The sequence below is a fragment of the Hypomesus nipponensis genome, chromosome 9 (genome assembly GCF_054491055.1).
Source record: "Hypomesus nipponensis isolate SF chromosome 9, ASM5449105v1, whole genome shotgun sequence".
Taxonomy (NCBI): Eukaryota; Metazoa; Chordata; class Actinopteri; order Osmeriformes; family Osmeridae; genus Hypomesus; species Hypomesus nipponensis.
The window spans coordinates 10,760,706-10,774,471 of record NC_140369.1 but is presented as its reverse complement, the minus strand read 5'-3'; the positions used below and the strand labels follow the sequence as shown (position 1 = coordinate 10,774,471).

The following is a 13,766-nucleotide window of genomic DNA, read 5'->3' as shown; positions in this document are numbered from 1 at the left end:
TTTGAATTGCGCTGGTTTGGGTTTACTTATCAAACAGCAGTGTTGTCTGAATGACATAATGGTGATTGTGTCTTTAAGTGAGAGGTGTGTTTAGACTTTTGCAGAAATGTGTCAAAAAGGGTAAACTGTGTTAAAAGATTGGGGTACATGGTCTTTCTGCTGGGATTTGGCAAAATGGTTTTGTGAGGATGGCTTACACATACCATTTTTGTGTGTTAGCAATCGAGAAAAACTGTAACTGATATCAGTTAAATGAATTATCAATTGGTTTGAGCGCAATTTGAAACAGGGGTGCCATGTTTGGCAGTAGACTCAATGGTACACATGCTTACCCACTGAGCCACAGAGGTCTCCTGCAAAGTGACTTACTACTAGACAGTGAAATTGCCCTTATGACACTACTCAATGCCAATGACTGAATTTATTGAAACAAGATTTTTTCAGAATTACTTTGATTTGAATAATGTTTTGGTAATGCGTCATGCATGTTTTAAATGTCAATCTTTATGGTCTTAAAAAGCCATGTCTTAAAATTGACATACTGAAACTGCAGGAACTCTGTCTGATCCACTGTACCTCCACTAAGATGGCACCCCCACTCAGAACCCCATCCCGAACCTCAAAACACACAAGTTTAAGACCATCATCGAATGATATCAGACGTCATGTGAAGCACTTTGAAATACGTTGAATTATTGTTTGAAGTCGTTATGGATCATAAAGGGAAGAGAACTGATGCAACATTTTCTGTCTTGTGTACCAAAACACAAATGTTTTTTGTAACTAAAATACATTCCTTCTGAAAGCATGTCATGTTTGAGGTGGTTCATGCTTTTGTTCTCTCCAGTTATTATAAATGTGTTTATGCCAGCATATTAGAACCATTGCTGTATCGTAACTGATTTGCTTTTGGATTCTGTTTAGCCCTTGTGTTATCTTTGGGTCATTCTGACCCTTCAGTCATTGTGACCCACCGTCGTATTGCGACAACTTTACCGCATACAAAAACAAAGTGAAGCATTTTCTTTTCACCGTCGGGCTGTCTCAGATCTCCCACATTGCGAAGGTTAAAAGAAAATGCTGTTTATTTGTTTTTTGTATTGGGTAAAGTTGTTGCAACACAACGATGGTCACAAGACCCGAAGGCAGCATAAGGGTTAAACTGCAAAAAAATTATTAACATTCTTTAACGTGCTGTTTATGGTTCATTAAATTGAATATTTGCATTACTTTTTGCAAAAGGGAGGAACCAGAGAACAGAATAAACATACAAACAAAGGATAAAGGGATTTATTTCTAAATTTCAGCACTAATCATATTTATTTCCATCAATGATAGGGTCTACTCTGTGTATTAAGACAATAAACATGTGCACCAATTTGTTTAAGGTCTGTTGTAACAAAAACTTTGCAAAAAAAATGTATTTATACGTGTTCATATAATATTCATATATAAAAAAAAAAACATTTAAATTATCAGAAAGAAAATCTTGTTTCCCTGTGCTCATCAAAATTGACTGAGGGTTTCATTTTAAGGACCCGCCCTGATTTTATGTTTTGTTCTAAAGACAGAAATTAAATGAGGCTGTGAATATTCATTATGTACAAACATCAATTAATCTGAGCACAGGGAAACATTGATGATGAAGGACAACATCCACATTGGTCAGATGCACTTCATAGATGTCATCATCGTGGTTGGCTTGACAGACTATTCCCCCGCCTCTTCCATTTCTGTCCTGTGAGGGGCTCCATCCAAGAAACCATGGTGACTTTTGTGATCATGGTGAGGAATGTTTTGGGGGTTTTGTTTTCAGAACTGCAAAACAAGGACACGGTCAAATCTTTGTTCAAGACTTGAACAACATGAAAGAAAAGATTTTTGAGAAACCACAAAACAGACTCACATTTTTGAGGAACTCCTCTGCAACAATACGGGCCCTGGCATTGACAGACAGCTTCATCTCACTAATCTCCTTGTCAATCTCTTCCATGAAATGAATGACAAAGTCCACCAGCTTGTGCTTGTACATTTGTTCTGTGTGGAAGTTGGTTATGAGGAAACTGATGTCGTAGCCCTGTGGAACAACAAGACAAGGGGAGAGAACTGATTAAAATGGAAGAAGTATGCAAATGGAGAAAGTATTCAAATAAGATCTTTTATAATTCTGTATCTCACCTCCACTGGTTTCCTCCTTAGAATGAAGAAGTTCTCTGCCCTCATCATCATGAAGCGCATGAACTTATGACAGAGGATCTTCTCAATCTCATCCGCCTGGATGGACACAAATCACAAGACCAGCATTTTCATCATAAAATAATTACATGACAGAGCCATGGTAAACTTTTAATCTCTGTAAATAACCAATCATAAGTTTTAACAATGCATCTGGCTAAGTATAGCCAAGAGATCATTTGAGTGTTTTACAGTCTACACTGGTGAGGAAGAAAGAGGTAGTGAGAGCTTCCTGACCTGCTTAACAGCAATGCTGACTCGGACTGAGTTGATAGAGCCCTCGATCAGCACCTTCTCCTTCTCATTACGACTAATAATGACAGGCTGAAGAAGCAACTCTTTACTGCTCCTGTGAGTGGACAGAAAAAACAACATTCATTATACATGTGATGTGTACACAATCACAAAGTATATCAGCTGAATACAGCCCCTTGAGAAAGGTACAGTCCCACCCACCTATAGTGTAGAAAGAGACACTTACCGAACCTCCACCTCTGGCTTGTTGTGGCGCTCCACCACCTGAGAGGAGAAGTTCTCCAGACAGAGGGCAGCCTGCAGTGTGGCACGCACAGCGTTGAGGTATGGGCGCAGAGTCGCTGTCTGAGAGAAGAGAGACCATTTCAATAGAAAACAGATCATGTATAAAGGTTTAAAAGGAATATTACAGATGGCCTGCCACAGTAAGCTACCTCCCTTATACTGTTAAACTCCTCCACACTATCCTACTCTAGCCAATAAGCCCTCTACAGTCAAACAGGTCTAAACATGCAGGTAGGATTCTTAGCACTGAGGAATTTCCTCAGTGTCTCATCCAAAAGCTGCAGACTGAACATAACGAATTCCAAAACAACATCAAAGGAAAAATATTTTATCAAAAGCGTTCAACACCACAAATTAAATAAATAAATGCATAAAACCACATAACACAATGTGGCAGTGCAAGTAAGCTCACACACTAATCTACCAGAGGCTAAGCTGTAATTGTATTTTATCTATCGTGAGTTTGTCAAACGTCATAAGAATAAAGTTATATTTGGCAGTAACTTGTAAAGTGAGGTCAAAACCAGCTGTGCAACTCTCATCCCTTCATGAGACATGACAGCTAGCTTGCTAGCTAATTCATCTGATTTAGAAAAGATACGTTTAAGGAATGTACACAGCTAGCTACACAGTCAGTCCACGGCACACTTGTGTTACACGTTACCTTCCATTATACAATATTAAATATATATGACCGTGATTTTAGATGGCAAGCTGACGTTATGATTTACGTCGCTTGCTAGATAGCTACAGTAGCTAGCTACTGACTGCAAAAAAAGCCAGCAACTAGGCTACCCCGCTGCTAATCTAGAAAGCCAACATTAGCTTGCTACCTCAACTTTCTTAACATCGGGTACATATACGGTTTAAGTGTAACTTAAATACATTTATCTTCGTGTGATGTAGTATATTATCCTTAGTTGCACAACATAAACCTTTGATTATCTTACCATTGCTCTGTATGTGCAGGTCCAGAAGACGGAAGTGCTCTCGCCAGGTCTCTTCCGCGAGCCTGTGCTCGCAGTGGGATATACCACTTAAATTCCTCATAGGGGAACATAGTTGAGGGTGGAAATGTTATTGATCCATTGCTACATACTTATATATGTGTTTTCTTGCATTATCCTATTGTATTGTAGTAATTGTAAACGTATTTTATACATTTAATACATTGTTCACATTGTTTAATATTTGGCTCAACCATATGTAACATTTCTGTCGGACAAAGCATTCAAGTAAATAATGTGCTGTACTTTTTGTACAATTCTCTTGCGTTTTAAGAATGCATACAATACATACTCTTATGTCTGTATGTGCATTTTAACTGTTTTCAGTCAACGATTATCAGATATATCTTAAATGAATGAATCGTGAGTTGCAAATCAAATGTTTTCTTCCTTATAAGGTAAAAGGACCTCTCCATTTCAGTTCTATTGGGGGGGGGGGGGGGGTGGTAAACGTGTTCAAATCCCACCATTTCATTTAATTCGTTTTTCATAAAGACGTCGCTTATAAGATGCATTGGGTCTGGGTATTTTCATTCAATTGGGACGTATGTTGGAATGTTTTAATCCGGTGGTGGCAGGGCTGTTTTAAATGTCTATTAGTTTTTCATTTCAGGGTTTTGTCTGAGAATCATATTGATGGCATGAAGAGCTATAGCCTACCAGTAGATGTAATACTGAGTCGTATGTTATCAAAGTAAGACATCTAGACGTTTGTTTCAATTGTTATTTCCTAACTACCGTCTGTTGAAAATAATTTGAGTCATTAAAACCATCCTTTTAGATTGCAATTTATTTACAGAGAATTTAACTGCTTGAGGCAACAAAGGCTACATGCCTACATTACACATACAAACATTTTAAACAAACATAAGTTCCAGATAATGCCGTTTTATTTGTTACTTTAGTTACAGTAATTCAGCAAGCCTCGTTAACTAGTGTATTTCCGACAACTGGGGGCGTTGCCCACAATTCAAATCTGGACTGGGCGGTTTGACTCATCGATGGCCCATCGTAAATGTTTTCACAATTGTTTACACATCATACCATCATTTGCTGAAGATATAAAAAAATAATATAAATGAAATTTTTGGCCAAACCTAACATTTAAGCCACACTTGGATGAGAATAAAAAAGTCCAATCATCGTTTAAACCACAACATGTACAAAAATAAATCAAGTCTTTTTTTCCGGTGTTGGGTCGGGAATGCTACTTCTTTCTTGGAGACTTGGCGGCAGGTTTGCTCGCCTTCTTCGGCTTTGGCTTCTTACTCTTAACCGGAGTTGCCTTTTTAGCCGCAAGCTTTTTGGGTTTGGCGGCTGGCTTCTTCTTGGGTGTCGACTTCTTTTTCGGGCTTGCCTTCGGTTTTGCCTTAGTTTTGATGGCTGCCTTTGCCTTCTTAGCTGGTGCTTTTGTTTTTACAGCCTTAACAGGCTTTGGTGCTTTTTTCGGGGCCTTTGTATCAAACTTCTTTTTGTTTAGTTTGAAAGAACCGTTAGCACCCGTACCCTTTACCTGGATCAGGGTATCGTTCAGAACTAGCGCGCGTATAGAATATCGTAGATAGGTTCGTCCATGCTGCTGATCGAACCAGATCGCCTCCCTGGCTTTGTTGTAAATCTTGGCCAACGACGAACCATTTCTCTCGCCCAGTTGTTTAATCGCGTCAACCACCAGTACGCTGTACTTCCCTGGGCCCTTTCCCTTGCGCTTCTTCTTCTTGGCTGAGGTGGCTGTAGTCGCTGGTTTTGCTTTTGGTTTAGGTTTGGTGGGTGTCCTTTTCTTTGACTTCGCAGCCACTGGAGTTTCTGCAGCAGGAACCACTTCAGTATCACTTGCCATTATGTTAAATTCAACAATAGAAATACAAACAAATTGTTATCACAGATCCTGCGTCCAAATGCTCGGGTGGATATGATCTCTGAAATAAGCCTGGCTAGCCTATATAGCTACCAAGCGGACGTGATTGAAAACAACAACATGGAATGTCATGGTGTGTGCGAAGTTGTGTTTTTTGATATGAGTTTCATTGAGATTTTGGAATATCCGGGACGATTATTACGAGACAAACAACTTTTTATAGGAAGACCAAACGATTACCTATTTGGCGGTTATATGTTCGTACCAGTGTTGGTCGACATTTCCAAGAAAAAAAGGAAAGTGCGGACGGCACCGCACAGTAGAAGTGGCAAACTGGGTGGGGGGACCTACTTTACGAGGTTATGGTTTGAAAATGGTACACAGTTTTACTTTCTATACACTTTTGACCAGTACTTCAGAGTGGGGTAAGTCGTAATTGATAATGGTTTTCTTGGTTTGACACTTCAGTTTTGGAATATTTTTGATTTAATTTGTTTAAACTAGCACAGTACACGCCCTCGCGTGGCAATCTATTGACAATTCGAGATTTGCACCCATCTCTTCACGCGAGCCTCGAACTGAATTACAAATTGAAACTTCAATAAGAAAGAATCATAACAGACTACGGTTACATTTTATTGTAAGCGATAGTGAGATTGTACCAGTGTGTGTGCTATCTTTTAGACTTCCAAGTCAGCTATGAGAAGTCCCATTAATTGCTTGATCTCAATGGACACCAACTGGAACCAAAGCAACCCCCTAAAAGATTTGCTCTTCATTGCCACTTTGCAGTTTTATACTAATTGGTAAAATATACGGACACTGATTCCACAATTCAGACCATCAATGTTTATATTCAAGAGACACTTTATTATAACTTCTTTTGATATCCCAATACTTTTCAACATCATTGGCATAGCACAGTTGCTTTATTAGGAAGAAAAGAGTAATACCAGGGTAAATTCTTGGACTATTTCTTTATAACTCACAGATAAAAAGAGCATCCAATCCTGTTTCATCTCTCAGCATTTTATCTATTACATCTACACACAATAGTAGTACACAATCTGTTAAAAATTAATATTATGCACTTATTAACAAACTTGCCAACCTGAGCTACCAGCAGAGTAAAAGAAACAGTAGCAACAGAGACAGTTATTAGAGAAGAGGTGTATGGCAACAGATCTGTAATTATAGTGTTGAAACAAAATGGCAGACAAATGACATACATCACATACAGTAGTATCAGTAGTACAATTAGGATAATAACATTTTCTATGTCTTAAGCTTTTCTATTGTTGTTGCCTATTTTATTAATATTGCCCCTGTAATGTGATAACTTAGAACAAATCACTGTGCTATCTACTGTACAAAGGGTGTGAACACCACCAGGCATAAAGGTGTTTGTTTTGTTTTTTAATTAACAGGATCCTTACGGGTTCTGGACAAGGATGGGAGTCATTATGTTGACCAGCTGACCTCCGTGTATAACATTTAAAGGCAAAGAAAAAAAACTTGACGAGGAAAAAGTGCTAACAAATACGCTCCAGACTGGCTTAAGACTTTTACATCAACAGCCAATAATAAAAAAAATACAGTTCATTATTTCTCCATAGACAGGCAAAGGAGATCACTGAGATATGAGAAAATAATGAATATATTTCTATAAGAATAGAAAATGAAGAGGACCAGAAATCACAGGGATTCTGTCCCCAGCCACTTCCTCTCACATTATGTAGGAACAGCCACTGCATCTTCCAGTCACTCTATGAAAACAATGGCTGCATCTCTCTTAATAGCATTAACAGAAGGGAGTCTGGGGGCAGTTAGAAATACAGGTGAGTGAGCTGTCATTCTTCTCTTAAGATCATTTTTTGGTGCCAGATTCATTGTATGTGGAGTGAGTGTGTACACCCATGTGCACTATTACTGGGCAGGTAATGGGATTGTGGTGGGCTGGGAATGTGACATGATCTGTGATGGACCAGAGCAGCAGTTCACTCTGGGGGAGGAGCAGGGACCACAAAGGTGCTGAGAGTGGGGTCATGGGGATGTTCCAGTAGGCCAGAGAGAAGATAGTCCTAACACCACTTCAGCAGCTGCAGCTCTCTTGTGAAGGCTTGGCTCTGTCATTCCTGTCCAGTTTAATGGGTTCAGGGAATTCATTATACAACTCCACCTCCGTCTCCTAAGAGGAAAAGGGAGGGAGAAAAGAAGAGGACATAAGTGTGATTCATCCTAAACAATAAATCATCAACCAATATCGCTGCAGAGTTCCAAAGTCTAGTTTGAAAACTAGATGGAGCTGATGCCAGCGTCTCACCTGTTTGAGGGCATTGCGTGCAATGGTCTGGAAGGCTTGCTCTACATTGATGGCTTCCTTAGCGCTGGTCTCAAAGTAGGGGATGTTGTTCTTACTTTGACACCAGGCCTGGGCCCTCTTGGTTGTCACCTATGTGTGGATGAGAGGAAATATTATGATTATGGCCACATTCAACATGTTACGTCATCAGCCCTCGTATGTCACTTTTGCAAACTTTAGCTCACCTGTCTGTTCTCTAGGTCAATCTTGTTGCCTAGTACCACAAAGGGGAAGTTCTCTGGGTCTCTGGGACTGGCCTGGATCAGGAACTCATCTCTCCAGCTGTCTAAAGTCTTGAAGGTATTGGGAGCCGTCACATCAAACACCAGCACACAGCAGTCCGCCCCACGGTAGAACGCTACCCCCAATGACTGGAACCTCTCCTGCCCTGCTGTATCCCAGATCTGGCCAGGAAGGAGGGAAATGGAGAGAGTGGTTAGGAAGGATAGGGGGACATAGGAAACAAGAAGGGAGAACGTGCGTGTATGTGGGGGAAGGGGTAAAGAAAAGGAAGATGGGAAATTATGGGGAAGTAAGAAGCCAAACTTTAACAGGGAAGATATGAACCATTCTTTGTTTGGTAACATTCTTTGTTTCTTGGCTAGGATTCATTTTAAACTTCCCGATTAGATCACACAGTTGGATGTAGTTCACTATGGTTGTCCTTTAATCAATTTTGAAGCTGGAGGACTTGAAGACAAACAATATCAGTAATTGTAAGTCAGTTATCACCAGCTGTGCCTTTGCATGCAAATCACTTGACAGGCACTGACAGCTGCCTATTTTTACATAACTTCTTGAAAATACCATTCCAGGAGAGCTGTCTGTTTAACCACGACACACATATCTAGCCAATACTTCACTGTAGCAAGGTCAGCCTGACCACACGGAGCCAACATCCTGTCACACCTGTAGAGTCTGATCCGACCACATCAGACAAACATAATCAGCTCTCTTGACACCCTCAGTATGCTGATTACCCACCAGACTATAGAGTTGGGAGGGGGACCACCCCACTGCATGTGAGGTCCTCCTGCCAGCTTGCAAATGGGCCTTGGGCGCGAACCGCCCGCAACCCCATTGATCAACCCTGATCAAACGTAACTATGGCTAACGCTCTTTCCTCCACGAACATGGCATTGGTGGTTCAGTTGGCATGTAATCATTGACTGTACAATTTCTGTCTTTCTGGAAGTTAGACCATTTTATTTTTTTCATTGAAACCAATCTGTCATATCAAATTCATAATCTAACTTGTTCATACTATCCATGTGTACCTTACTTTAATACATTTGTTGTAAAATATATTTTGATGTGTGCCTGTTTACTAATGTTACAATTGGCTCTACACTTAGAACAAATTCATTCATCCTTAACTCAGACTCTCATTTGATGTATTCCTGGATTTTATGAGGGATGAACCAGAATTTTCAGTGAGCTAGTGTACCTGCATTGTAACGAGTCGGTCGTCCACCATCACCTCCTTGGTCAAGAAATCTGCTCCTATCGTGGCTTTGTATTGGTTGCTGAACTTCTTGTTCACATACTGGTTCATCAGGGAGGTCTTGCCCACACTTTCACGTAGAGAGAAAGCAGAAGAAGAGAAAGAGAAATACAGAGCAAGATGGGAAGGAAATAAATGTTCAATTAAATGCAATCTATGGGGTTCCAATGCTGGGGTAGAATAACCTTTCAAATCAAAACCTGTGCCCTGCAGAGAAAGACATTTCAGATATTAAAATGTACAATCAGTGTAAGAAAATAATTGAATATATGTGACCAGGAGAAGACATAATGTAACAGGGAGAAAATCCATGTTTTGAATATTGAAAACAGATCAAATTAAATTCACAGAGATTTAATCTACTGTTAAAACAAACCACCTAGAGGCTTGTTGAGTACTCACCCAGAATCCCCCAGAATGATGACTTTCAGAAGCACTTTCTTCCTGGACGTCATGTTGTCAATCCTGGGGAGAGATCCATGACAACAAGTTACAAGAGTAATTATGGGTAGGCCGTTGGCTCAATGGGCAGTCAAATACATACTATTTGCAGCATCACAGCCTACACTGGTTACCCGCCTAGATTATGACTTACTTCCAGCAAAGAAGTACAGGAGCTTATCTTCTATTAGTGTTAAATTGATCCACAATTTTTAAAACTATGTCTTTGCTACCACAATGAGTGTGTCTCTCCGCATAGACAATGCTATAGGATGTAGGTCCTATGTGAATTAGTTAGCTTTGTGAAGACTCCTTTGCCACTTGACCAATAAGATTTGAGCTCCATTCATTTCAGTCATGTGCTTTCTAAGCTGCTGGTCGAAGTCACGAGCAACATATCATTCTCCCCCTCTTACTCTCTCTCTGGCATACATGCACACACAGGAAGTGAATTGGAGGGCGGGCTGTATCATGCTTCCTCTTATTGGGGCAGATCCAAACATAAAACTCCTAATCCCCACTGGTAGACAAAATTCCCTATTCCCAAAGGCACTACAATTCCACAGGGACAGTAAACTAAACTTGATTTAGAACATGTTGGAGTTTTACATATTTGTATTTGTATAGCCCTGATTGAGAACATAAGAGAACAGAATATCATTGTGATCTCAAAAGTAAAATTCCACAATCTCCCCTTCCACTTAAAGGGAAACAATGTAGCAGAATAACAAGCTTTGTTTAAATTAATTCTCACCAGCTATCAGACTAGTTCAACAAAGACGGTAGTCTGCAGTGAAGAATGGCATTCAATAGAATTCCCCTTAAGCACAAGTAGTCTCCGCTTCACAGCTCTACTACTACTCAAGCTTCTCATAGTAAGAGTGCTCAGTAAAAAGAGGTTGAACCCAGACCAGCACTCCTACTGTATGACTTCTGAAAACATGGGTCGTGGCCTCCATCCTATTCACACACCAACGCCACAATTGCTAATGTCTATATCAATGTAGTCTATATCAGCCTAAACCCTTGTATTTTTCCCACTGCACACTATGCAATCTTCCCATATGCAGCCCATATGCAGCCCTACACCAGATGTCAACACACTAGCCTCTGTCCTCCTCCGGGCAGTGGCATGGTGAGTGGAGTCTTCAGCAGAAGAGCATGAGGTTCTCAGCATGTTCAGTCCACTGTCACATGACTGCAGGAGAAGCCTCTCTGTCCTCACTACTACCTCTCCCCCCTAGATCAAACAGGATATAGGTCAGGGGCAAGCCGTCTCATGAAACTAAAATATATTGTAACTAGTTTCCAGGGCTAAGTCTAATGTATGTTATACAACTTCAATAAAGAGCTTAGGTTATGCATATTAGTAAGACCAGTGTTTGTTGGTTATGGTCTGTTACTCTGCACTCCGACACTGTTTAAGAGAGGCTGCAGCTGAACTCTGGACTGGTTGCCTATACAACTCTGATTTTGGTAGCCAACATACATAAAGAGAGGGGTCTGGAATTCCCACTACTCATTTGCATGCACAACCTACTAGGTACAGATGGGTACCCGGAATGACAAAAACAAACCTCTAAATATAGCCTCCTTGTGCATAGTCCGGTAGAGCATACAGTTCATTGCTCAATACATCTTTACTTGTGTCACACAATAACACACTCCCTCCAGTGACCATGTTGACAGATCCACTGGTGACCCTGCAAACTATGACACAGTTTTAGTACAGATAAGTACAGATAGACGCAGCCAACGAATATGGTCAAAACAAAGTGCCCAGTAGACCGTTTAACGTAACGTTATTTTAGCTAGAAAGGTTTCCCCTGAATTGGTGGTGGTGCATGTCCAGGTAAAAGCCATGATTCAGAATCCTGTATGTAACCATAATGTTCTCCCTCAAATCTCTAACCCATGATACTGTATTGGGAAAATCGGATCTCAGGATAATTCTGTCAGAACTCTGAACGGTTGAGATTGGTAGTAAGTAATTTACTTAACCGAAGACAATTTGTGATGTAGCTAGTCAGTCATAGAAACATGTGACAAAGCATTTAAAGCCTGTATCGAGTCACTCTTGAAAGTCCCTTAGATTTATATTTAACCAAAGACTGGGTCACGAGTTCATCCATACGATAGTTAGCTAAGCTACTTTTTGCCTTTATGCTGTAAGCAGTTCCTAGGATAACCCACAAATACAAACAAGGCCAGTCGAGGCACTTGCACTGATTTTTCATTATAGTATTGAGCTTACTTAGCTGTAGCACCCTCCGATTATTTCTCAAACAGTCGTCACTACAGTCAGAAGCCACCCCAGACAGCCACCACAGACACTACCACCACCAGCTAATAACTACAAATCTCGGTTGAACATTTCGCCCAGTCACCGCCGCTGGGGGGTTCTGTTCAGCTAAATAACTAGGACAAATTATACGCTCAAAGTTGTCATCGGTACTTACCTTCAACTCCAGACAAGCCCGATAATTATTTCTTACAATATTAGAGCTAGCCAGATAACGGTCCAGCTTTCTATTGTTCAGCTGGGACAGGTTGGCTGCGACGCAGTGCCCCACAGTTGACAGCGCAGCTAGCTAGTCTAGCTTTCTCTACTGTAGCGTAGCCAGCAAGACCTTTCTAGCCTACCACCAACAGTTTTAAGATCACTAGCTAGTCAGTTATTTTGTAACGCAGCGTAACAGGTTGTACTTTTCTCTGTTTCGTCTTTAGTGCAAGCTCGTGATATCAACTAACGATTTTCGCCACATATGATATTAAATGTCTTGAACTGAGTTCAGTCTGGCAACCTACCCTTCGAGCACGATTTTTTTCTTTTTTCTTTACCCTCTTTCACTTCCTCCACAACAACACACGCGTTGACGCGCTCAACGTGGTCACGCAGAACATGCGTGAGCCCCGCCCATGGTCTTACGGTCCCAGAGATGTGCACTTGACTGTGACCAAAAACGAAAAGTGGTAAATACGGAGTAAGGACCATGCATTCCAAAAGCACACAATCCAACTAGCTTGACACTATTGTGAACATGAGCATGCATAACATGCGTGTTAATTATTAACATGTTTTTAATGGTAGGTAGTAGCAATGGATACTTTTTACTCAAGTAGCCTATATGTCAGAGCCCGTACTTCTTTACTGTAACTTGAGAGAAACAGTGTAGTCAGCTATTCAACTTTAACCAGTATTTTTTTAAACATAAGTATCTGTACTTCTACTTGAGTGAAGGATGTGTGTCATCTCTGGTAATATCACATACATCAGTAAATCATGTAAATCATAATATCAAAACACCACTAGAGGACACTCTCAGCTCACCTCAAAATCATTTTAAATCAGCAATATTGTGTGGGCTGAGCCAAATGAACTCTTATTACCAATATCTTTTTGTGTCAGAATCCAAATCAAGGTTAATGGTCAATTACTATATGTATAACTCTCATATTTACATTTACATTTATGCATTTAACAGATGCTTTTATCCAAAGCGACTTCCATATAAAATGACTTAGCTACAACAGTCATTCTGGTTTAGGTTATATATTACACACCTACCCCAAATCCCAGGACCATGTGAGAGTGTTCTTATACCACATATCTCCAATTCACCCTGACCCTTAAACATTTCTGAAAGTCTCTCATTGCATGATTGCTGACGTCATTCTATACTCTGAAACCTATATTAAAGAGGAGGTTGGAATGATAGCCTGGTGTGCCCCCTGACTTGGATGATGTGTGTTTATGTTGGTGTGTGTGTGTGTGTGTTCTGCAGAAGTTGAAGTGTGTCAGTTTGTGGCATCTGATGA

General features: G+C 40.4%; 3 protein-coding genes across 6 annotated transcripts; all 3 read right to left on the bottom strand.

Annotated features, from left to right (window-relative positions):
- Positions 1–1,276: 1,276 nt before the first annotated feature.
- arpc4 (actin related protein 2/3 complex, subunit 4) lies at positions 1,277–3,831 on the bottom strand. Its single transcript, XM_084706014.1, has 6 exons — positions 3,726–3,831; positions 2,717–2,835; positions 2,473–2,584; positions 2,179–2,274; positions 1,907–2,077; positions 1,277–1,818 (listed from the first exon to the last, which is right to left on the bottom strand). Exons 1-6 carry the CDS (start codon positions 3,726–3,728, stop codon positions 1,813–1,815), a joined length of 507 nt encoding a protein of 168 aa, XP_084562140.1. The 5' UTR covers positions 3,729–3,831; the 3' UTR covers positions 1,277–1,812.
- Positions 3,832–4,554: 723 nt separating this feature from the next.
- Positions 4,555–5,715, bottom strand: h1-10 (H1.10 linker histone). Its single transcript, XM_084704704.1, has one exon. It carries the CDS (start codon positions 5,620–5,622, stop codon positions 4,990–4,992), a length of 633 nt encoding a protein of 210 aa, XP_084560830.1. The 5' UTR covers positions 5,623–5,715; the 3' UTR covers positions 4,555–4,989.
- A 770-nt stretch (positions 5,716–6,485) lies between these two features.
- Positions 6,486–12,813, bottom strand: LOC146272866 (ras-related protein rab7-like). 4 transcript variants are annotated; one of them, XM_084704700.1, is made up of 7 exons: positions 12,407–12,749; positions 11,056–11,187; positions 9,909–9,971; positions 9,450–9,576; positions 8,188–8,406; positions 7,964–8,092; positions 6,486–7,828 (listed from the first exon to the last, which is right to left on the bottom strand). In XM_084704700.1, exons 2-7 carry the CDS (start codon positions 11,079–11,081, stop codon positions 7,733–7,735), a joined length of 660 nt encoding a protein of 219 aa, XP_084560826.1. In that variant the 5' UTR covers positions 11,082–11,187; positions 12,407–12,749; the 3' UTR covers positions 6,486–7,732. The 4 variants fall into 4 exon arrangements, with proteins under 4 accessions (XP_084560826.1, XP_084560827.1, XP_084560829.1 ...); XM_084704701.1 differs by lacking the exon at positions 12,407–12,749 and adding an exon at positions 11,525–11,908; XM_084704703.1 differs by lacking the exons at positions 11,056–11,187; positions 12,407–12,749 and adding an exon at positions 12,756–12,813.
- Between the last annotated feature and the right edge of the window lie 953 nt (positions 12,814–13,766).